General features: G+C 38.5%; 2 protein-coding genes across 2 annotated transcripts in view; one reads left to right on the top strand and one right to left on the bottom strand.

The window, feature by feature from the left end:
* Positions 1-14,453, top strand: part of LOC130540669 (uncharacterized) — a 104,666-nt gene extending 90,213 nt beyond the window's left edge. Inside the window, exon 2 of the mRNA XM_057299481.1 lies at positions 14,023-14,453. The gene's annotated coding sequence lies outside the window, so the exon portion shown is untranslated. The remainder of the gene's footprint in view (positions 1-14,022) is intronic.
* Positions 1-25,004, bottom strand: part of OVCH1 (ovochymase 1) — a 71,954-nt gene extending 46,950 nt beyond the window's left edge. The window contains exons 1-15 of the mRNA XM_063593132.1: positions 24,766-25,004; positions 23,686-23,804; positions 23,311-23,408; positions 22,416-22,588; positions 18,233-18,328; positions 16,752-16,903; positions 14,822-15,011; positions 13,383-13,485; positions 6,003-6,076; positions 4,702-4,745; positions 4,508-4,640; positions 4,269-4,399; positions 3,408-3,501; positions 2,261-2,389; positions 241-315 (exon numbers count right to left, since the gene is read on the bottom strand). Coding sequence (XP_063449202.1) covers positions 241-315; positions 2,261-2,389; positions 3,408-3,501; positions 4,269-4,399; positions 4,508-4,640; positions 4,702-4,745; positions 6,003-6,076; positions 13,383-13,485; positions 14,822-15,011; positions 16,752-16,903; positions 18,233-18,328; positions 22,416-22,588; positions 23,311-23,408; positions 23,686-23,804; positions 24,766-24,829 — 1,675 coding nt within the window. The 5' untranslated portion in view covers positions 24,830-25,004. The remainder of the gene's footprint in view (positions 1-240; positions 316-2,260; positions 2,390-3,407; positions 3,502-4,268; positions 4,400-4,507; positions 4,641-4,701; positions 4,746-6,002; positions 6,077-13,382; positions 13,486-14,821; positions 15,012-16,751; positions 16,904-18,232; positions 18,329-22,415; positions 22,589-23,310; positions 23,409-23,685; positions 23,805-24,765) is intronic.
* Positions 25,005-25,585: the final 581 nt, after the last annotated feature.

Raw genomic sequence — 25,585 nt, 5'->3', positions numbered from 1 at the left:
AGGACAAAACATTGCTTTATACCCTTTTCTTCCAACCTAAAGCTCATTTGTTCTTCCCTCTATTTATGAGTCTAACTATAAATCCAAATATGACTCTGGACGTTTTATGGACCTAAATATAAGACTCATTTTTCTTCACTGTGGAGTTATAGCAAATGTAAGATAAGGGCTTCCAAAAGAGACATCTAGTTAACGAAGAAACAAGATTAAACAGATAGTAATAACATGTCACCAACTCACCATGCAGAATAGCTTTTACGGTAGATACAGGATTGTTTTGGGGAGGTAACTTTGGTTCAAATTTGTTTAAAGACTCTGTAGAAGAAAAAAAAATTTAATTGAAAGTAATTAGAGAAGTTGCACTAACTGACCCCACTTGCTTACCCTGGTAAATCATAAAACTACTCTACTGTAGATCTCACTAACACTACCATTCATACACTAGATGCCAGATCCCAGAAATGTGATTTCTTGTATATCTGTTAATATCCCTGTTCCATCTGGCTCTTTTAGGCACTTCTTCCTTCCTTGGTTTCTGGATATTAATCTCATGGTTTTCCTTATATATTGATGGCTGTTTTCAATATCAGTCTTTTTTTCAGGATCTCATTGTTTAGCCTGAAAAGATATTGCCAAGGTAATGTTCATTACTCTATTTTTATTCATCTACATGTAGATGACTTCCAAATTTCTCTCTTCAATCTAAATCTCTTTCCTGAATCCTAGACCTAAGACTTTTAGATATCCCCACTTGGATTTCCCACAAGCTAATATCTACATGTCTTAAATTGAACCAAATGATTTTAAGAGTCAATACAGTCTTGTTCTTACATTTCTCTATCATCTAGTGGCTTCTACCACTCACCTCGCCATTCAAGCTAGGATCTTGAAAATCATATTTGTGATGGTTATACTGAGTGTCAACTTGATTGGATTGAGGGACACAAAGTATTAATCCTGGGTGTGTCTGTGTGGGTGTTGCCAAAAGAATTTAACATTTGAGTTAGTGGGCTGGGGAAGGCAGATCCACCCTTAATCTGGTGGGCACAATCTAATCAGCTTCCAGCTAACATAAAGCAGGCAGAAAAACATGTAAAGAGAGACGGGCCCAGCCTCCCAGCCTACATCTTTCTTCCATGCTGGATGCTTCCTGCCCTAGAACACTGGACTCCAAGTTCTTCAGTTTTGGGACTCGGACTGGCTTTCCTTGCTCCTCAGCTTGCAGACAGCCTACTGTGGGACTTTGTGATCATGTAAGTTAATACTTAATAAACACACACACACATACACACACACACACACACATATATATATCTGTCCCTCTAAGAGAGCCCTGACTAATACAACACTGGACTTGTCTTCCTTCATATATTCCACACCTACTATATATATAATAAAACAATACGTATAGAATAAATTCTTTACAATGATTTTCTCAGTACTTTTCTTGCATGTAAGTTCATTCATAATCTTCCAGGTTACTCTGGAGTCAGAGAGGCCAAGTTCTGACTCCACCTCTTGCCAGCTGTGTATCTTTGGGAAAGTTACTTAACTTCTCAAAGCCTCACTTCCCTCACTGGTGAGAGGAGAGCAATGCACATAACTCCTATGTATGTAAGGAGGAATAAATGAGATAATGCATGTGAAATGCTTAGTGAATACCTGCTACAGGGCAAGTAATCAAAAGTTAGCTAGCTATCCTATCACTCTAGCACTTATAATTTAATGCCTCATGTTCAACATGATCTCACTCCTGCCTTTTCTATTATTCCCTCCAAAACTCAAAACATGTAGAGTTATTTGTAGTTTTCTTATACATTGTCCATTCTCTTTTGTGAGAGTTTCTGCATATGATATTCTTTTTGTCTGAGTAGCATGTACTTTATCTTCCAGAGTGCCAGGATACCTATTAATTCTTCAAAACCCCCTAACTTGGTAAAATAGAGCCAGTCAATCTCATTTCTGAATTACCTTCCTTAATCCTAATTCTATTGTTTCTGTATGTGGCGTGTGGAATCTTTATGTTCAAGTGGATGCCATTTCTTGAGCATTACCTGAGGTGCTTCCTAAAGCACAGATTCCTGGGCCCCATCCCAGATCTACAGAATCTAGGTTTCTAGGGGTGGATCCAGAAATCTGCATTTTTGTTATGCTTACCAAGGGGATTGCTATCCTACATTGAGGTAAACATGGCTAAATTATCTTCCCTGTAACCATTTGCATAAACAAAAGTCCTTATTACACAAATGTTTATACTCACCTGAGGGCAAAATGGTAAATCTAGCCTTGAAGCCTTGCAAACGATTTTTACCATCACTTTTAAAGTATATCACCGTCATGTTACTAGAACTGAATATTGAAGTGATGGTCAACATTCCACAAAGTTTAGCTGAAAAAATTTTAGGAAAGTTTGATTTATAGTTATATTTTTTAAAAAATCAGAACACACAGTAAAATAATCACCCAATTTTCTAATCAACTACTTTAGTTTTCTCCAACTTTGATTTGTATGCACACCCTTACATCTCATGTGAGAATTAAATGTTAGTTTCACAATAACAATGCGCTGTAATTTTAATTGCACAGAAAAAGCTCTAAAATAAGGACATTTGATTTCCAGTATGCCCGGAAACTCAACTGGTTATTACTTTGTAGACAATAAGAAGAGGTGGGTTTTAAAAAAAAACACCCAAGTTGGTGTATTCCTTCTTCCAAAGAGGACATAAGCATACTTTATAAGAGAGGTAACACTCGAAGTCACTTTCATGAAAACCTCACACTATACATGCACTGTTATGCAGAATCATGGCATTGTGCTCTCACTAACCTGCCCTTAATGTCTAAATAAATATTCCAAGCCAATCTATAATCCTGGCCTCTAACCCACAAAAACATCTAGCTGAAGGACAGATACTAGGTCCTGAAAAAGTGGTTAGAGGGCTGGACGTTAAATCTTCAAACTCAGTAAATTGTTAGGTCACAATTAAAAGTATATTTGAAGTTTTAAAAGTCTTAAAATTAATTGTCAGACCCACATAGAAATTATAGCTTTTGGTTACTTTTCCTGGACACAAATACCAAAATATCAGCAACAGAAGGAATTAATACAGAAAGCAGGAAGCTGTAAAATTTACCTTAAATAATTGCAGTTTCTCTGGCGACTGCCTTTTCACCTTACATACAGTCTGAAACAATCTTTACATTTTGCACATTTCCATTAAAAACTTTACTGGCGAATTAGTTGCTGGCTTATAGGTTTTAAAGCTAAAGTTGTATGGCATTCTGAGTTTCCAGAGCAAGAAATTCACATTCCCACTCTACCTTCTGGTACCCAAGGAAGCCAGCCCATGTTGCCACTACTCTGATTAGTCTAACATTTTCATATTTAAAGGGTGAAGGCTACCTACCTAACTTGTGCTTTTCTTCAGAATCACCGTAAATCACAACAGCATCATAAATACAGTTTGGACTAAATTTGACAGCAAAGTCCTCAAATGTCAACTGTGCAAATGGAAACATAACCAGGGAAACGGTCAAAGAAGAGAAGAGAGAAGCTTAAAGGGTTTTCCTCTGTGTATTTAAAGGCTCTCTGTCACATCCTCATATGCCTTCACATAGAAGTGTAAATAATTGCAGTCTCTTTGAAGGGCAATTTGGCAATGACTACCAGGTTTAAATGTGCAAACCCTTTGACCCAGCGAATCTACTTCTGGGAATTATACATATCCACATGTATCCAAAGGCACTAGCAGATATTCATGGCACCATGGCTGGCATGACCAAAGACTGGAAGCTCAGTAAACACCTGCTAATAGGGAACTGGTTTAATGTGTTCTGAAATATCATATAATATTTTATGCAGTTATTAAGAAGAGCTCTGTGGGCTCATCTGGAAAGATCTTTGAGATATTTTTCAGTGACCAAGGCATTGCCAAGCAGCATAAGTACACGCGCGCACATACACACACACACACGTTAGTAAATGCTCAAAATACCTCCCAAGGACACTAGTAAGTTATCAGTGTTTGCCTCCACGGGTAGAATGGGAATCTGATGAGGAGCCTTACTTTTCACTGGATACATTTTTAAACCACTGAAAGTTTTCAAAACCACTCACAGAGATCTCTTTTCAGAGTAAAAAAAAAATGGCAAATGGCTAAAAGAAGCTCCTAGTCATAATGGCAATTTAACAATCCAGATGAATTAAGTTCTGCCTAACTAACGTAACTCTATTCTTTATGAGGTAGAGCGATTCCTCAGTTGCCTACCTTTATAATGTGTTTCTCTGGAGCACAAATGAACCAATGACACCTTATGTTACTGGAATACAAATCAGGATACTTGGCAGAGTGATTTGTCCCTTCTTCTACCAATATAGCCAGACTCCCACAACCTGACCCTGTGGAAGCATTGGGGAAATTCAAAGTGAATGGCCAAAGACATTTTCTCCTCTTCCCCACCCATATCAAGGGAAAATGGCAAGGAATTAAATACCTGAAACACTCACCTGCTTCTGACTTCTGTACGGCAGTAAAGGTAAGCTCAAAGCCACTGCCACTGTCTTCTGTATCAGAAACAAATGGAACCATGGCCTCACAGGTCTCTGCCAGCAATGGTGAAGGCAATATTTTTCCACAGACCTTACCTTAAAAGAAGAGAAGGAAAGTGAAATAACATTACTAAAAAGTGGTGGAAACTTACACGTTTGTTTTGTTTTCCATCATCTTCCATGAGAGATCTCTGATCTAAACACACTAAACTATTTAATGGTCCTTTGATCATTCAACATTCCCTGCTTCAGTGACTTTGCTATTCCAGTCTCCTTCTCAACCCCCAAGTCTCACATGTCCAAATTCTACTTATTCTTCAGGGCCTAACTCAAAATTCAGCTCTCTGATAAACTCTACCAGACAACTACTGGAAATAAGAGCTACCTTTTTTGAATCAGCGCAGCACATTCCCTGTTCTAATGGCATTTCCTACTTTGTTTTACACCTTTGATTACCTCAAACTACAAATCTATTTGGGCAGAATGCTTTTTCTCAAAAAACGTCCAGTACCTGCTATGATATATACAGTTAATTTTTAACAAATGATTGGTTGAAAGAATAATTACTGTGTAAATAGCAGGCCTGAGCATGAAATAATTTAGACAATAAATATTATAACCCCTAGTACAATACTTTGTTTATAACTTCCTGTCAAATATGTGTGAAGAGACATTTGTCCTAACCATTGGCCTTATAGAGAACTAGAGATCCAGATCTATAACAGTTGTGGAGAGCTTCAATCATGGTTAACACAGAGTATTTCAACAAAATTAGATATATTGGTTATGTTTATGTAGCTTATAAGAGGTATTCAATAAAATAAATTGAATGACATGAAAGGATCAATTGTGTTATGAGAAGGAAATTATATCCAACAATGTAAAGTTCAAAGTGTATGTGTAAATAGATACACCTGTAAGTGCTAGTAGAGATTATCTCTAGGTGACAGGGTTATGAATGGTTTCTACTTTCTTCTTTTGGCTCATCTGTATTTACCAAATTTGGTAAACATGTACCCACTTTTGTGATAAAAATAATAAAAAAAACTGCCTCAAAAGGAAGTTTTCTGACAACTGTGACATCAATTGCATTCAATACTGTTAGTGAACTTGAGAAAGGAATGTGGGATCTGGTTCCTAACTTAGAAAAACACTGAAAAGAATGGTCAGTGTGTTGATCACTGTCTCCACTCTTACTCCGTCCCCTTAACCCTTCTAGAAGGGAAAAGTCTGTAAGATAAGATCATTGCCCTTGGTACAATAAAAGAAATTTTATTTTTTTATTTTTATTTTTTTGAGTAAAGTGAAAGCAAGTTTATTAGGAAAGTAAAGGAATAAATAATGGCTACTCCATAGGCAGAGCAGCCAGAAATTTTATTTTAGATCCTTTAGCATCTCTTTGGTCTTTCAGATACTCTAAAATGACAAATAAAAACAAATGTAACATACTTACTAAAAAGCACTCCACTGCTTGATCGTAAAGATACATAGTCATGATCACATCCAACTTGCTTTTCCATGTCTAAACTTGTAAATTTTATCAGGATTATTTTATCTTCTGGTACCATTATTTTCCAAACATATAAGCTGGGGTAGGGGAAGGTGAAGAAAATGTAATAAATGGCAGAGTCAGATTTGCTAAATAAAATCTAATACCTGTGCTTTAGCTCACAACTCAACAACCATACAATTTTATAGAATACTAGAAGATAAAAGGCAATAGAACATTGTGAGAAAAATTCGTGCTCAAATTAATAACATTTATCTGACAAATAGATGAGTATTAATTGGAGAACGACCAGAAACCACCCCTTCAATTTCATTTAGTTATAAAATGCTAGAATTTGGATGTATAAATTGAAGAAACCTAAGATTCATGTGAGTTATTCACCTAATTAAAATTCATACTATTCACCCAGAGGTTGAATTATGGTTCTCATGAATTATGAATTGACCATACAGCGTATGCTAACCTTAAACAGCCACATATTCCAAGGTCATCCTAAGTCACAGTCCCTGGGTTAAAATGTCATCTCTCTAACTCCCAGTAAGGTCAGCTGTGACTTTTTGCTAACATTTTTAAAAGCATATCTCAACTTGAGATAGTAGTCTTATGTAATTTGACACATAATCCCTTACCTTCATTTTCATACATAAATTTATTATTCAAGAAAATAAATCCTAGTGGGCCATAAATCCTAGCTTCTTCCATGTCTCACCTTCACCTGAATGCAAAGCAATCTTACCTAGAATCTAACATGTTGGAATTAACTCTTTCCAAAATTCAGCAGTCTTTACCTTAGACCTATTAACAGCTTCACTGCCCTTTACGAATATTAAGGACTTTCGGAATTAGTCAAGTATTTTATGCCCAGTTTCCAAAAAGCAAACACTAATAATTTTTTTTTTTAACCAGACATCTCCTTAATTGGCAGCTCTTTTTCTTTTTCTTTTTTTTTTTTTTTGAGACTGAGTCTCACTCTGTCACCCAGGCTGGAGTGCAGTGGCGCAATCTCGGCTCACTGCAACCTACACCTCCCAGGTTCAAGCGATTCTTCTGCCTCAGCCTCCAAAGTAGCTGGGACTGCAGGCATGCACCACCATGCCAAGCTAATTTATGTATTTTTAGTAGAGACGGGGTTTCACCATATTGGCCAGGCTGGTCTTGAACTCCTGACTTCATGACCCGCCCACCTCAGCTTCCCAAAGTGCTGGGATTACAGGTGTGAGCCACCATGCCCAGCCAGAAACTCTTTAGTGTTTTTCTATTCAAGTCCATCATCCTGAATATAGATGTAAATATAAGCTGTCTAAAATATTATAAAGTTCACTTGCTAAGCACTTCAATGGAAAAAAGCACTCCACATCCATCATCCTCTTTGAGATTAATTACATCTCTCTGAGGTAGGCAGGAGAGAAATTACCCATTTCCAAATGGGAAAACTGGCACTGATAACAAAAGATTCATCACATCTCTTGTATAAGTGGAACTGTAGTTTAGGCTTTATGACTTCAAAGGCCAGTACTTTCTCAAATTGTTCCATCATCTAATTATTTTCGTCCTCAAAATCTCTAGCTGAAAGATGAAAAATAGGTTTCAAATCTATGCCAACTTTGATTTATTATTAGTAATTGCTGTTTTAAGAGGATTTTGAAGTCTGGTCAAGTTAAGTGAGAGAGGGGTCCCCAAACTAACCATTGATCTATTAATTCAAATAATCTATGGAGCATTTATTATGTGCCAGGCACTGATCTAGGCTCTGAGAAATGCAATGTCTCTCATGGATATGAAAGGAAGGAGGGCAACCTGGGTGGTATCTGTCATTTCTGAGAATCTAGCTACCACCTACCAGAATACAGAGAGGCTTGGAGGGACTGTGTAACTCTGTCCTCCTTCTTTATATTATCTCTGTCTCCCTTATGATTTCCTAGTTAGCTCCAGTTGGAATTCACAAAACCCTTTCACTATCTAAGGCTACTCAGCATGCTGAAGAAGTCACTGACTGTGCAAATTGGCCCTATACTCATTTCTAAAGCACAATTTTTTCACATTTGCACATTCTAAAATTAGAATGCATCTTACAAAGGAGTCTTACGATTTCTGTAGACCTGAATTGAAAGAGTTCTTCCTGGCAGAATCTGTATACACTTCTGTCAGTCACGTTGCTCACTGTCAACTTCACAGTGCCGAATTTTCTGCTTGACATGTTTTGGCCTATACTTGAGGTGTGAATTTAGATGGTAGATCTGCACGAGTATTAACCTGTAGTTCAAATTCTCAAATAATTTTTTTACCTCTCCCTACATCTACTGCCAAGGTTGAGGCATGTAACTTTCCATGTGGGTGGGTTTACACTTTGTTTAGCCTTACACTAAAGACAGTCTTTGGTGACTCAGCCTTATATGAACCTATCTTAGGAATTTTGTTTTCTCCTATTGAAGCAGTATTTTACAATGAATTTTTTTGTCTTGATTTATTGAAATATAGTACAAATAGATGCTAATACTCATTGGGTTTTACTGCTACTGAAAGTCTTATTAATCTCTGGTTGACTCCTTTAGTCCCTATAAACTATTTATATCTTAACTATTTTATCTCTACTTCATCTACTAAAGTTGAAGCAATTAAAATCTCATGTGGTAACTAAGACATCCAGTGTAAATTCCTTCAACTTTCCTATAGATTACTTTCTTTGTTGCTTTCCCAGAAAAGAAATTATTCTGCCCTCTTTTCAATGCCAAACCTTCTTTATTTGTTGTGTTCTCAGAAAGCTTACTTCACATTTCTATGTGTTTCCTATGACTGTTGACTCTCACTCTCTGTCCATAAGCACAGTTGAGTCTACTTTATCAAAACAAAGTGCCTCTCTTGACCCTACTGTCTAAAAGCCACCACCCCAATGTTTCCGTCTCAGACAACAGTTCTATTCTTCCAATAGCTCAGGTTAAAAACTGTTAGGTTACTCATATGGGGATCTCATTCTCCCTCAAAACCCAAACTGTCAACTCATCAGCAAATCCTATGGCCCTACCACTCTTCACCACCTCTACAAATGTGGTCAAAGCTAGACTTTTACCTGGATGACCGCATCATCTTTTACCTGGACTATTGCAGTAGTTGGTCTCCCAGCTTGTGGTCTTGCCTGCCTACAGTCTATCTGCAACCCAGTAATAAAAGTGATCTTTTTAAAATGTGTCAGATCATGATCTTCCTCATTCAAAATCCTCCAATGGCTCTCTAGCTCCCTTACGGTAAAATCCAAAGTTCTTTTCATGCCCCGTAAGTCCTAAAGAATTTGGCCACATTGCCCCTCTCCAGCCACTCAACTCTGGCTCTCTGGTCAATTTGCTATTCCCCAAATATACCAAATGTATTCTTGTCTCACACATACCATTCCTTCTGCCTTAATGTTCCTTTCCAAAATGATCATATAATTCCCTCCCTTGCTTTATCCAAGTCCTTTTTTCAAGTATCATCTTTATAATGTGGTCTTCCCTAACCACCCTCTCTGTTATTGTATACTTTCATTCTCCACCCCCCTTTCTTGCCTTATTTTTTGGTATAGCATTTACTACCTTCTACTATTATATGTAATCTTTAAAAATTATCCCATTTCCACCTTCTAACTTGCCCCACAAAGGCAAACATTTTTGTGTGTTTCATTCACTGCTGTATCTCTAGCACCTAAGACAGTGTCTTACACATCCTGAGGGTTCAATAGAAATTTGTTGATTATTTGGGATACTAAATTTTCAACAGTCACTTAACCCACTATGAACGTGGCTTCTGATCCTACAGTTCTGCTCAGTTCAAGAAGTTTGAGTTTCTATATGCGATGGCATTTGACCTGATTCTTACTTCTAAAATAACCCTTCTTCTCTTGAAACTTTTTCTTGCAGAGATCTCTGAAATGCTTAATTGTCTAAGTTGGGTCACTGTGTTTGAGGGTAAGTAGGCTGCCATCTGCATGTCTCTTACCCAATATACAAATACTTTGCTCAAATATCCACTTATCAAGAGCATTGATTACTTCCTGAAGCAGGCTAGTTAATTTCAGAAATCATTCAAACAATAAATGACTTAATATTGAATTGAACTCTGCCTTCTAACTTCTACCCAGTGGTCTTAGTTTTCAGCTCTGCAATTATTCAGAACAAGTCTAACTCTGCTTCTTTAGTAGCCTCTAAGATAAATCAAGACACTTCCCTCCTCCTCTTCAGTCTTCTTTGGATCAAAAAATATTATGGTTCCTATAACCATACCTCTCAAAACATTGTTCTGAATTTTTCCCATCTTGGTCATTTTCCTTCAGACAAATTCTGGCTTATCAATCTCCCTGTCTAAAGATTGTACCCTAGAGGTCCTAGAGGTCCCTGAGACTCTAATAAAAGAGTTTCTTAAACTCTTGTTCTAAATATCCTTCTAATAGCTTAAGCAAAGGTGGCAAAAGCTTTATTGGCATTCTATCATCACAAGTTTGCCTGAGACAAAGTCAGTTTAGATCATTAAGCCTATTAAATTATGAGCTGAAATTAAGCCACATCTTTTCTATCTGTACTTGAAATAAATATTTATATTCATTTTACATTAGTTTTGAAAGTTATAGTCTTTCCATCATTTTAGTTTTAGCATACCCATTGGCTGCAGCATAAGGTCTAATCTCTCTGCATGGAACTCAAAGTCCTCTGCAATTAAGTCCCAATCATCCTTTCTATTCTCATCATCCACTGCTACCCCAGTTCCCATTCACATTGTTGTCCAGTCACAGTGGGACACTCAAAACCCAAAAAACCCTAATCTTCCCCACCTCCTTGACATTGCTTATACCTAATTCCCTTGGCATAGAATGACCTCTTCCTGCCTCTCCATCTGTTGAAATCTTCAGTATTAGAGCTACCAAAGAACTCATGAGCTATAAAATCGTAACTATCCTTCAATGCCTCATTTCAATGCCATCTTTTCCACTATAACATTTATATCTCTCCCCACACTTCTAACCACTCCACACATACCTTAAAAACCACACCAAAGAGAATTAGTCTCTATCTTTTATAGTGTGCACTTTCTTGGATGGTGTGGATTATAAAGCTTATTTCCTCTTGTAGTATAGTTATTTTTGTCTAGCTCTTTCTACCAGATTATAAACTTGTAGAACAGTTATCTTTGTAGTACACTATTCAAGTCTCAGTACGATTTTAAAAATGAATTTAGATCACTTAAGAAAATGAGATACTTGCAGAAAGATTTTCTAAAGCTTAAAGATATTTTTAGCTACATTTAGATATATTTTAGAGGACAGGGTATGTAGAAAATTCGTAAAACGAGACTAAAGCTTATAGGACATGAACTATTTTCCATCTTCTAGGTGATGCTAAGCAAAATATTACCATGATCATAGAAATAAATGTGACAGAATTAATCACTAAATCCCATAGCAGTCTCATTGCCAGACGCTGTTAGTATTAAGTATTTGAATACATCCATTCAAGGAAACTTTAGTTTAATAACTATTCAGGTTGATGATTTACATGAGTGAGTAAATATTCACCAATCAAAAAGTATCAGATGAAATAGATACTTTTATAGTAGAACTGGAGATACCAGATAAAAATGCCAAAATAAGCCAAGTTGTGGTGGCATGCCCTTATAATCCCTACTACTTAGTAGGCTGGGGTAGGAAGATCCCTTGAGCCCAGGAGTTCGAGCCCAGCCTGGGCAATGTAGGGAGACCCTGTCTCAAAAAAAAATTGCTGAAGTAGAGTGTTTTAAACTGCCCCATTTTGTGGGAGGAAAAGCCCCAGGAATCATTCCTATGTAGGATACATACCAATTATGAGAATAGTAGTCTCCTTTGGAATGGGGGTAACAAATCTTCCCACTTTCTCCAAATAACACTGTCCCCTGAGGTTTACAATCTTCAAAAACATGGGAAACAAGCCGATCATTTGCCTCACCCATAGACAACATTTCAAAATGATACAGAGGCCAGCCTGAAGCTGTATGATTTATATTAGTCATTTCATCGATATTTATGGGAATGCAAACATTTTTAGAAGCTATGATTTAGACATTGTATTTGCAAACAGACTTTAAAAACATTTCTGAATTCACCATAATTTGAATCAAAATCAAAACTTTTAAAAACACTTCTTCAGATTTAACATTTATCCAACTTTCCCATCTCTTTCTAGGCTGTCTTGGGTAAGGTTAAATACCTTTGTATAAAGATGCTAAAGTACAATTTGAGAAGCTGAGGCGGTTGCATCACTTGAGGTCGGGAGTTTGAGACCAAGCCTGGCCAACATTAGTCAGGTGTGGTGGTCCATGCCTGTAGTCCTACTCAGGAGACTGAGGCAGGAGAATTGCTTGAACCCAGGAGGCAGAGTGCATGCCACTGCACTCCAGCCTGGGTGGAGAACAAGACCCAGTCTTTAAAAAAAAAAAAAAAGATGTTAAATAAGCTGGGTGCAGTGGTTCACGCCTGTAATCCCAGCACCAGCACTTTGGGAGGCCGAGGCGGGTGGATCATCTGAGGTCAGGAGTTCGAGACCAGCCTGGCCAACATGGTGAAATCCTGTCTCTACTAAAAATACAAAAATTGCCGGGCACGGTGGCTCACTCCTGTAATACCAGCACTTTGGGAGGCCGAGGCGGGCGGATTACGAGGTCAGGAGATCGAGACCATCCTGGCTAACACGGTGAAAACACGTCTCTACTAAAAATGCAAAAAATTAGCCGGGCGTGGTGGCATGTGCCTGTACCCAGCTACTCGGGAGGCTGAGGCAGGAGAATGGCGTTAACCCGGAAGGCGGAGGTTGCAGTGAGCCGAGATTGTGCCACTGCACTCCAGCCTGGGGGACACAGCATGAGACTCTGTCTCAAAAAGAAAAAAAAAAATTAGCTGGGTGTGGTGGGGGGTGCCTGTAGTCCTAGCTACTTGGGAGGCTGAGGCAGGAGAATCGCTTGAACCCAGGAGGCAGAGGTTGCAGTGAGCAGAGACTGCTTGCCACTACACTCCAGCCTGGGTGACAGAGTGAGACTCCATCTCAAAATAAATAAAATAAAATAAAATAAATAAATAAATAAATAAATAAATAAATGGATACAGCTTTTAGCAATGGCATGGAAAGTCTCCCTCATTCACTCAAAAGTTTTAGATGCCAGGGTCAGGTTTTAAATGTTGGAGCCTATGTATGAATATGAGCAGGGCTTTTAAAGTTTACATTCAAAAATTTAAATAAAACTCAGATTGTGAATATGGTACAATCCTCCTGTTTGCTTTCCTCTGATGACTTTCTTCAAGTCAGCTTCCTTCTCTAATCAGAACCACACATACCCTCTCCTCTCTGGCTTCCATTCACTTCTTGGACAGAACTCAGGGCCTTTGTTATACACCTTGAGCCCACTTTTGAGAGGGGTTGGCCCCGATCCAAACCTGTAAAAGGTATAAGGAGTCAGTGCCATTCCCAATAATAATCATTTAAATAAAACATTTTTAACAATGTGAAGTTAAAAGAATATGAAGAATTATAACTTCTACTAAAATCAATGCAGAGGGAATCTTTTCTCAGAGTCAGTAACCCACTATGTCTTTTAAAAAAGGCTAAAGGACTACGTGGAAGCAAGAATTGATTTGATTTGATGGTTAGTGTGGTTTTAAAAATAAGATGTGAAATATTCAATTCTCTGATTTTTAAGAGTTAAGAAAACTCAATTTAACCCTATTTCCAAAGCATAGCCAGTTCTGGAAAGACAGAGGGGAAGATGAACTATAAAAAATAGGCAAATAGAAGATGAGAAGCTTAGAAGATTATCCGAAGGAAGCATTATTTAAATAAATCACTTATCACGTTCTGGTGTTCATTTCACTGAAATTAACCATTAATGTCTGATTTCATTGCTCTTGTAAAATCTCATTGTTACCATTTACCTTTGTTCAGGGCTTTTAAACCTTGTCAACTTTCCCTTCCAGGTGATCAAAATGGAACACAACTGCTACCAGAAGAGAACTGCTCCCCTGCAGTGGAGCAGTGAAGAGGCCTTTTACATCTAAGACCAAAGGAGAGTCTGTGGCAGTCTGAGGAAGTGCTGGCCTGTGGTAGGATCCACAGCACCACTTCCAAAAGCCCTGTCAGGTGGCTGCCCTTGGACTGCCATGAGAAAGCGATGGAGGATGGAGAGAGCGCTATGTTCTGGGGCTCTGGGTCTTGTCATTTTAAAAAAATGTGTGGTTTCTGCATTCAACTGCTTGTTCCTGAAAGCTGTGTTCTCTCGGGCTTCTTTCATTCTGCAGACGACAGGTTTGGTATCTCCAGGCCCACATTTTCCTAATCTAGATTTGAGTGTCACAGAGCCAAATTAACTCTCCCTCATTTTTTCACTGTTGCCAAGGAAGTTAACAAGGTTGAACGGGCAAAGTGGGAGATGAGTGATTTATTTTTGGTGTTCTTAAGTAGTACAGAGAAAAATCATGCCAACTGAAAAAATGAAGAAAGAATCCCCCGATGAGTCTATTCTCAAGGTCTATTAATAAAATCTCATAAATGCAAAAAGGCATCTCATGAAAATGTTATACAGGGATTTGGTTTGTTCAAGTTATATTGACAGATTTCTGTACTCAGGGTTTCAGAGACAAGTATCTACACTGGACTAAGAATTTAAAACCAGCCTCATTCTTGCTTTGTTCTAAAGCTTAGTTCTGATAATATCGCAACATAGCAGAGTAACTACCCTTGAGTTAGGATGAGATGAGGAAGAAAGAATTCACCTACCTGTGAACAGGTTTTGAGTGATAAAATCCATCAACTCAGACACTTTGGAGAAAATGCCAAGTGATGCCTTCACATGGTTGTTTCTTACGGGAGCTGAACCTCCAGCACAACCAGCTACCCAGGAAGTTATTCCAGCAAGAATCCAGATTCCACCACCTCTTCTACAAACCAGTGGTCCTCCAGAGTCCCCCTTTCATGGTACAAAAAAAAGGAAATTTGAAAATAGCCACAGTGTAAAATATTTCATCATTTCTGTAAACATCAGCACTCATCACAAAGTGAAAAGAGGTAGAGGCAAAGAAGTCCACTAGTCATCGTCCATCAGCTTTTTGTTTATCCATTTTCTTGTGTCCTTATCATTAGTTTCAAGGCAAAATCTTTTCATGAAGATAAAATCTCTTTATACCTATTGGCTGCAATCTTGTCAGGTTAACAATTTCTCTTCCTCCTCTTTCTTTTTTTAAACTACCATGTACATTCTAAAAATCGTTGGAAGGGAGGTAGTTATAGATAGATGTTTCTACTATAGCTTGTCACCTGGAATTGCTAGGAAAGACTAGGTCATCTTCCAATCCTATGGAGCACCAGTGAATAGATCCCTCAAAATAGTTCAAGGCCTCAAAGCTTTAAAAACAGAAAGCCTGGGCAGGGCACATGGTTCACACCTGTAATCCCAGCACTTTGGGAGGCGGGGCTGGTGTATCACCTGAGGTCACGAGTTCGAGACCAGCCTGACCAACATGGTGAAACCCTGTCTCTATTAAAAATACAAAAAAATTAGCTGGGCATGGTGGTGGGTGCCTATAATCCCAACTACTCAGGAGGCTGAGGCAGGAGAATTGCTTGAACCTGGGAGGCAGAGGTTGCTGTGAGCCAAGATTGCACCATTGCACACTCCAGTCTGGGCAACAGAGCGAGACTCCATCTCAAAAAAAAAAAAAAAAAAAGAAAAAGAAAAAAAGGAAAGGACCACATTGGCTCTTATGCTACAGAATAAAGAACCCAAGATTTTAGGATTGCATGTTCAATAACATTCCAGAATCTATGCTGCTTTAAGACTATGTTTCAGACAACATTGTGTCAGATTAAACTCTTCTCAAAAGGTATAGAGGGCTTCATCCAAAAAAGGATTGCCTGTAATGAATGCAGATAGGAAAAAGCACCTTTAGCCTGTTTTCCAATTTAGAAAGCGGCATAAGTGTACGTTTCAATCTCCTCCCTCCCAAACTCCTGTCATCGCCTCGAAGAAAAACTCAAAAATCCTTCCAACAGATAATTTCAGAGAGCTTCCCTCAACATTTTCAAGCTGCTTTTTGGCCAAGAATAATGACTCCTTACTGCTCCACCTTAAAAGAGAAGATAATTTACTTGGAAGACCTATCTAAAACTTAAAACTCATGTGTTTCACAAATTGGTCTCCTTGTCCTCTCTAAATATCTTGGGAAGATTGGTATTCATTGTGAAGTTGTGTCAGTCTTGGGAGATTGTGGTCATTCCCAATATCTCTTACACAACAGTGACTAAAGCTATGTATCTTCAGTCAAACTTTGTGAAAATATATTCTGCACCAAAGGAAAAAAAATCCACAATGCTTAACAATATGTGAAATGAAGAATTCATAGCTAGACCTAATAAGATTGTGAAAGTGGTCATCTTGCTTGATTCCGTTAGGTTGCACACGTTGAAACTAACCCCTTTTGCCAACCCACCAAAATAAAAGAAGTGTAGGGGTAGGAATGGACGTGGAGACAGGAAATAATTCTTTCTGCTCAGGTCAAGTACACTTTTTCAGTAGAAATCAGAGGAAAAGATGAAGGGAAAAAGAATTTTGACACAGTAATAGAAGAAACATGAGCTTCTTTTGGGGAAAGGCAGAATCTACTTTTACCCACGTGTTACTGAACAGCTAGGCTGGTTTACACTTTTGTACCTGGCAGGCGTCCATTCCCCCATCAGGGAAGCCAGCACACAGCATGGTCCTTCCCAGGGGAGGGAGGTTCATGCTCTTGAGCACAGTATTACACGCTCTGTCATCCATGATGGGAAGTTCCATTTCTTGTAGGACATTTGAATATTCTGATGCTGTAGAGAGAGGACAGATAAGTTAGTACACAATATCCTCATGGAAACAAATTAATGGGAAGTCTACAAGTTTGGAACTATTTCAAACAGATTTTTAACCACATGTAGAAGTAATTGTTTTTAGGTGTGAATCATATTCACTTCTAAAAATCAGATATGTGGCAGAGGACATTTTTTAAAAATTCAGCAGATTTTTAAGGTAACATAGGCAATTGTACAATTGTGGCTGCTCTAAACAAATGCTTAAATGTTTCCCCAAGAGAGGAAAACTTTGGTCAATATAGCAATGTTTTATAAAAATGATTTTTTTGAGACAAGGTGTCCCTCTGTCACTCAGGCTGGAGTGCAATGGTACAATCAAGGCTCACTGTAGCCTCAACCTCCTGGGAGCAAGTGATTCTCCCACCTCAGTTTCCCAAGTAGCTGGGACTACAGGCATGCCACCGTGATTTGCTATTTATTTATTTATTTATTTATTTATTTATTTATTTATTTTGTGGAGACAAGGTCTTCCTATGTTATCCAGGCTGGTCTGGAACTGCTGGGCTCCCATCTTCCTACCTTGGCCTCCCAAAGTGCTAAGATTACAGGCGTGAGCCACTGCGCCCTGCCTAAAATACTCTATAAAATAAAAAATCACAATGTATTGTTGTCAAGCTTTAGGTATAGTTGACAAATAAAAATTGTATTTATTCAAGGAGTACAAGGTGATGTTTTAATATATGTATACATTGCAAAATGATTACCATAATCATGCTAATTAACATTACATCACCCCACAGAGTTAACTTTTTTGTAGTGAGAATACTTAACATTTACTCTCTTGGCAAATTTCAAGTATTCAATATATTAACTATAGTTCCCATGCAGTATATTGGATTTCCAGAACTTACTTGTCATACAATTCCACATTTACTCCCTTTGAACCACATCTTCCCGTTTCTCTCACTCTCAAATCCCAGGTAATCACCCTTCTACTTTTTGTTTCTGAGTCTGACTTTTCAAAAAAGTCACAATATTAAAGACAAAGAAGCTTAACTATTGTTGCTATTTCCTGATCATCCTTTTGCCTTATTCCTCCTCATCTATCACAGCTCTATCCAGCTTCCTTTATCTGCCATACCAAATTGGCAGCAGCAGGAGTGATATGAATAGCCTTTTTAACAGTATAAGCCTTTCAATGCTGAGGACTACCAGAAATCTTCGTTGTGTCAGAAATTAGTGATAAAAAATGATAAATGTACTACTCATGGTCAACAAAATTATTTCTGCTTCCCCTGGACATACAGAGAGCTGGAAGAAGTATTAAGTCATTTTGGTGTCTCTTACTTTTGGAAATCTTGCCCCATCCACTGGATAAGCAAAGAATTCCTGGTTCAACTTTATCATCACTGTCAGGAAGACAGATTGGCTGAACAGCATTTCCTGAGAAAACAACAAAGGCATGAGGTTCATGGATAAATACGCCATGTTGAATATATTTGGAAAAGTGAAATCTCTTGATTTCATGGCTTCTACACTTTCTTTCTAAATGTAATGGTGACATATTTTAAGTTTTGTCCTCTCCATATAAAACCGTTTTGTATTTATAGAAATTTTGAGAAATGCAGAAAAAGTAAAACAAGGATAAACATAAGGCCAATTGTTCTGCACATCACCATGAGCCCCCTAATCTACTAACATTTTAGACTATGCCTTTGTTTTGAAAGGGTAGTTTTTCACTTGACAGTTATTGAACACAAATCCAGAGGAATTAGCCAGGCCACTGACTTTGAGAGATTGAATTGATCTTTAAGATCCTAGAAATTTAACTGGCCATGAGAGGAGCTGTAAAGAACCTGGGAAGCTTAGAAAAAATATGGATAATGGTGGGAAGAGACTGTAATTCAAGAGAAAGTGGCTGAGGACTGATCACAATTGATATCCAAATCTTTAGAAAAAAGCCCAGTAACTCCAACTATGATGCAAAAAATAATTTTGTGTCTAGACATTGCTGAAAATGTAGCACACTAAAAACAAAGAATGGATCTCAAAAAAATCTAGAAGGAAAAAAACATATTACCAAAAATGGAATGTTCTTGATTTCTCAACAGCAGTAAGCGAATGTTAGAAGACAGTAGAACAAGATGATCAAATTATCACGTGGCAAGCACTCTTTTAGATCTCAACGAATGAACAGAAAGAAAAATATCTCTGTCTTGGTAGAACCTCATGAGTGTATATATTTGTGTTTGTGTGTTGGGTGAGGGGAGAAGAAACAAACAGCAAATATAATACATTGTTCAGTGGTAAATACATGCTATGGAAAAATAATAGGATAAAGGAGATAAGTCTGGAGATTAAGGAGAATGGCATGGAAGATGTCATTTTAAATATTATGGTCATGGAAAGTCCCATTGAGCAGGTGACATCTGAGCAAAGTCTTGAAGCTGAGGAAAGGAATCATGTAGTTATCTGGGTGGAAGTCATTTGATGAAGAAACAATCCTTGCTGCAGGATCATGCATATATGTTTAGGGGACAGTGGGAGGCCAGGATGACTGGAGCAGATTAAGTAAGTTTCATAAAAAAAAAATAAATCAGAGGTTAGATATAGGACTAGAAAAGAGGGTATGTCAGAAAATAATGACATTGATTTTCATCTAAATGTAGTGGAGAACCATTGAAGTGGTTTGAATAGGGTGACATAACTTGATTTATGTATTAAAAAGTACTATTCTGGCCACTGGGTTAATAACAAACATTAGGAAGACAGAAGAAGCAGCTTGAGAAAATTTCAGAGACCATTAAAATTAACCCAGGCAAGACATGATGGCAGTATTGCCTGGAACAAGATGGCAAAAGTGTGAAGTGAGTGAAGCAGAAGCAACAGGATTTTCTGACTCATTGGATGTACAGTGTCCAAGAGAAGAATCAAGGATGAATCCAGAGTTTTTTAGATTTAGATGTTTAAATTATTGATCCTGGATGAGGTCACGAAGAGAATGAGCACAACTAGAGAATAAGATGTCCAGGGCTGAGCCTGGGGCACTCCAACAATATGAAGTCAAGGAGAAGAGGAAGAATCATCATAGAAGACTAAGAAAGGGTACAATAGGGTAGGAGAATAACTAATGGATTCCTGGAATTCAAGTGAAGAAAATATTTCCAAGAACATATGAGCAATTCTGCTAAAAACTCTTACCCAGAAAGATGGGAATTGCGAAGTTACTTTGAATTTAGCAACATAGAGGTCATTAGTGACTGTGACAAGACCAAATTTATGGAACAGTGGAGAGAAAGTCTGATCCACTTAAATGTGGAACAGACACTTAACCTAATACACCCAGCTATGAGAATTGAGGAAACAAAATTGACATAACTAGCATAGATGGCTTTTAATAGATGTTTTCTATAAAGGAAAGAAAAAATGGGGCAATAGTTTCCTCTTATATACACTTCGAGTTATTCTCAGTATTTTGATCGCCTACTGTCTTCTGACATTCACTTACTGCTGTTGAGAAGTCAATAACATTCCGTTTTTGGTAATGTGTCTTTTTCCTTCTAGATTCTTTTGGGATCCATTCTTTTAGTGTGCTACATTTTCAGCACATGTCTAGATATATAATTATTTTTTTGTATCATAGTTGGAGTTACTAAGCTTTTTAAATCTAAAGATTTGGATATCAATTATGATCAATCCTCAGCCACTTTCTCTTGAATTACAGTCTCTCTCTACCAATATCCATACTCTTTCCAAACTTCAAATTGGATGTTTACTACACTCTATCTTCTCTGTCTCTTATCGTCACTGTCTTCTCTGGGTAATTATTTCAGATTGTCTAGTTCCATACACCTAATCTAACCTGGTAGATAAATATTCTATTGAGTTTCTAATTCCAATTACATTTTTATATTTTCATGTTTTACTGGCTTATTTTCAAATTTCCCTTCCATCTAATAGTTTCTTGTGGTTCAATCATTTTCAGTAACTTTCACTGCTTTAAACTTTAATATACTCATTTTCTATTCTCTATCTCGAAATTTGTAACCTTTGAAGGTCTGATTCTGATTGTTAATTCTTCAGACTATCTTTGATGGCAAATTTCTCTGCATGTTTCTGTGCTCGAATTCATTAAAACTTTATGGGAATATATTAAACCTGGGATTTAAATTTCATTCTCTCAGAGAATTTATTTGGCTTTTGCCAGAGGCTGATTACTCACCTGGAACCACTTTAAAATTTTGCCTTGGAGTTTTTGTGCCACACAGGTGATGTCAATTCCAGCATCAAACCTGAGTGAGGCCTGGCTCATGATTACAGATTCTTCTGAGAACCCTCTGTCCAGAGCCAAGGTTGAGACAAGTAAGTGTCCTTATTCCCTCACTTTATGTAGCATAACACACACAACTCGCTCTCCCTATCTTTCAAAGCATCACCTTTCAGAAAGTTCCAGGTTCTTTACAGCTCCCCTCATGGCCAGGTCAATCTCTAGGATCTTAAAGATCAATTTGATCCCTTAAGGGCAGTGGCCTGGCTAACTACTCCGGACTTGTGCTTTGTTTTTGGCCACTTAACACTTCCTTTTCTTGCATTTAAACAAAAGGGGGCTTTTAGTATTTTACCCAGAATATTTATATTACCTGTGTTGAGAGAGTGTTGGATATCTTGTTCACAGTAATGACAGAAAGAAATCTCTGAAAATATTTTCAAATGTTCCGAGCTTTTTTGTTAGAGATGAATATAGGTAGGTAGTTAGAATGTAGCCCAGCCAAGACACAGGAGTCCTTAAAATACCAGTTGGCCAAAATATGGACTTAAGTTGTTCATCAATGAATGAATGAAGAAAATGTAGTATATATACACAACGGACTATTATTCAGCCACAAAAAGAATGAAATCTTGTCATTTGTAACAACACAGATGAAACTGAACATGGATATTAAGTGAAATAAGCCAAGCAGAGAAAAACAAATATCACATATTCTCCCTCATGTGTGAGCTAAAATGCTGAATCTCATGAAGATAGAGAGTAAACCTGTGGCTATGAGAGGCAGGGAAGGGTAGGGAGGAGGGGAGGATGAAGTGGGATTGAGTCACGGATACAAATACACACTTAGAAGAGGTAAGACCTGATGTTTGATAGATCAGAGAAATGATTCCAGTGTTCCTAGCATATACGAAAAGCTAAATATTTAAGGTAATAGATATCCTAATTACCCTGATTTGATTATATGAATGTATCAAATTATCACATGTACCCTGAAAATATGTACTTCTAATATGTATCAATGGAAATAAATGAAAGGGAAAAAATGTTGATTGTTAGGTTAAGCATAAATAATTTGTGGCTAGGACATGTAGCCTATACAGTATTTTCTCAATAGGTTATAGACTGAACAAAATTATTTTAAAAAGAAACAAAGCTTAGCTGTTCTATTACTAGACAGCCACACAGACATGAAAGTTAACTTGAACATAATTAGCAGTTTTCCTCCACTGCATTTTTAATATTCTAACTCTCCATACTCACCAAACTTGACTTTGTGTTTTAGATACAGCAGTGCAATATCAGGACTCATATATTCACAGCTGTTGTATTCAGGATGGGTAATAATTTTTGAGACAGGAATATTCTGTTCTTGCTTATCCTTCTGAAAGAGGCTGTAATCCCCAGAAGTCACAGTTATATTCTTCAGTTGCTTCCTAAAACCAAAGAAAAATGTTTCATAAGTAGTTGTTTCCCCTACGCAAGTCTTCTTGGTTTGATGTAATTAAATGAAAAGTGATTAATGTATCTTTAAGCATCCCTGAGTCTTTGAAGAAGGTTTTCCTTATTATTGAGTATTACCAATGGTCATATTTTTTTAATCTAGAAAAAATCGTAGTTTTCAGTCATGTTTCCATTTTTCTGAGTCAAGTATTTAAATATTGCATCCTTTTCTTCTTTGATATACAAACCATAGTTCACACATGCAATGCCATTTTTAACAGGATACAGAAGTTTTTTTCTAGAACTGTTCCTTCTTTTCTCTTATTAGTACCCTCTTTTAATCTGGTCAAATATTTGTAATTTCTGCAGTTTTTTCCCTCCTAATGATTTAAACCCAGATGATTAAAACTTTGGAGCATCCATTTAACATTTCTTGTTAATGCTTTATTACAGTAAGTAACCACCACCTCTACCCAAGCACTAAATCCATAAATTATAGATGATGTCTGGGATTGTTTAATTCAGTAGAACAGGAAGCACTGGGAATCTTGGGACAGACACACATTTCTGGGAATCAGGAAGATCAGTGGGTGGGTGCACTGGGAGGCAAAAGTAAGAAAGGGACTGAGAATGAACCTGCTATTTAGAGCAACAAATCTCCCAGTCCCATAGCCAGGAATCAAGGCCTGACAAGTAATGGAAATCCACAACTTACTCACTGAGGCTGTCCAGGCAGTGTGCTGCTGTAACAACCCGATCTTCTTGAATCAAGCTTCCTCCACAGAAGTGGTGCTCATCTGATTTTAGGGAGACCTGCCCAAGAAGAAAGTTACAAATGCAGCTAATATGTCTCCCCACATATGTATCTCCATCGGAAACACTGGAGATCAACTTTTCTAATCTGACATAATATTCTTAAAATACTGACATAAATTGGATAGTAGGATAGTTCCTATGAAGTAAACTTTTTGGTAGAGAGCTAGAGGGGTTCAGGAGAAAAACTACATATCAACGTGCATTCTTGCTTTTGAAACAAAGGAAATATTTCACTGTTTTCTCATTAAGAAATCAATGCCTTTGTTGCACTGACCTGCCATGGATGTCCAGTCACTGTTGAATTTCTCCAACTACTAATTCTAGAGAAGAATCTTGATCCCACGGCAGGTTCCTTACTTTTCATGTTGACCATGCGAATTCCACACTTCAGTCCTGTGTAGAAGAGCATGTGTGTGTGCACACACAGAGCCTTATGTAAGAGTTCACTTTACCAACATTTCCCATTTGGATTTTCCCGGCCTGGCACAGACATTCTGATAGCACTTAGCTGCGGACTATCACATTCTTCTCTCAATATTTTCTTCAGAATATCCCACAGTCACCTGGGTTGACCGGAATTTGCCTCCTGTCTGCTCCCTTTCAGCCTGTGTTACCATTGGGCAGGAAGGAGCCAGCGCTGCCTCTGGTAGGTGACTTGGGGCTTACTCTGGGAAGATGCAAATTTAGGTTGTGTTAAAGATACCAGGAGCCACATGCAGTGGCTCCCGCCTGTAATCCCAGCACTTTGGGAGGCCCAGGTGGGCTGATCACTTGAACCCAGGAGGTCAGAACCATGGGCAACATGACAAGACCCCATCTCTACAAAAAAATGTAAAAATTAGCCAAGTGTGGTGGTACGTGCCTATGGTCCCAGCTACTCAGGAGGCAGAGACAGGAGGATCACTTTAGCCCTGGAGTTTGAGGGAGCCGTGATCGCACCACTGCAGTCCAGCCTGGGTGACAGAGCCAGACCCTGTCTCAAACAAACAAACAACAAAACAAAACAAAACAAAAGATACTGAGGAATGACATATACTACTCCGGAAGGGAGATATTTGTCTTTAAGTTACTTCTACTTGGTTAGGTTTCCTTGGAGGAGGCTCCTTAGTACACACATGATTAGCAGGTGTGCCTACAAACGAACTCTAAAATGCGAAAAATTTCAAAAAGGCAATCTGGCCCAGACCTTCCTTTGGGGACATCTGAGCATGCACCACCCCCTCACCCTTTCTTCCCAAATGCCTCAGGTGTGGCTATACCACCCCGACTTCCTGAGGCAAGGAGTAATGAAGTCTTCCCTCTCCAGCACGCTCAGCCTCCTCCGCAGTCCTGGTGCTCAGGGCCCTAGGCTCACCTAGGCTTCTGGGGTGGCCGATGACCAGCAACAGCAACAAACCAGCACTGGCCAGCATGCCCATAGCCTCCACGCATCGGCCTCGCACGTCCTCCCTCCCTGCAGGCTGAGAAAACTGTGGTGAAGGCGGGGGTCTCGCCCTTTATTCCCTCCTGCGGTGTCTATGGGCAGCACCTGCCGTGGCGCCTTGGTTCGCAGGTGTCCCTCTTCACGATCGTTTGATCATTGTGAGCTGCTGCCGCTCTCTGGTCACCCCTGGTGTCACAGCACCCCGCCACCCAGCCTTAGAGACTGGCACGAGGTGGCCCAAGGGGCGACAGTGGTGCTCATACGTGTGCAGAGGTTCCTGCTAGCAGATCCACAGCAAGCCAATCAGTGGCCTGGAACGCTTAGCCCTGCGACTGGGCTTCCCAGACTGGGGAGTGCGGTCCAAGCTCAGGGGCAATGAAGCTGGTCCCCCACACGAAACACAGGCAGGACTTCTGAAAGGCGGAGGGTCATGAAGCTTAGTACAATACTGACCCTTCTAAGAAGCTTGTTGCCCTTGACCCTCTAGACTTTTCAAAGAGTGAATAGGAAAGATCAGGCTTGAGCTGACATCATTTTCTGGGTGGCAGTACTGTCCTCCATTTCAGCAGAATGGCCCAAAAGCTGTAGGATCCATCATATAAGATGATTAAAATTAATCTATTGGTGAGATATCACTTTTTTTCCCACGAATATTATTTTGTAATAAGTTAGGCTGAAGTTAGAAGACAAAGCCAGAATTTGTAATTGTCTTATATTTTGTCAGAAAATTAGGGCAAGGCTAAGTGGACAT

This window comes from Pan paniscus, chromosome 10 (assembly GCF_029289425.2).
Source record: "Pan paniscus chromosome 10, NHGRI_mPanPan1-v2.0_pri, whole genome shotgun sequence".
Lineage (NCBI taxonomy): Eukaryota > Metazoa > Chordata > Mammalia > Primates > Hominidae > Pan > Pan paniscus.
This window is presented reverse-complemented; position numbering and strand designations above follow the sequence as displayed.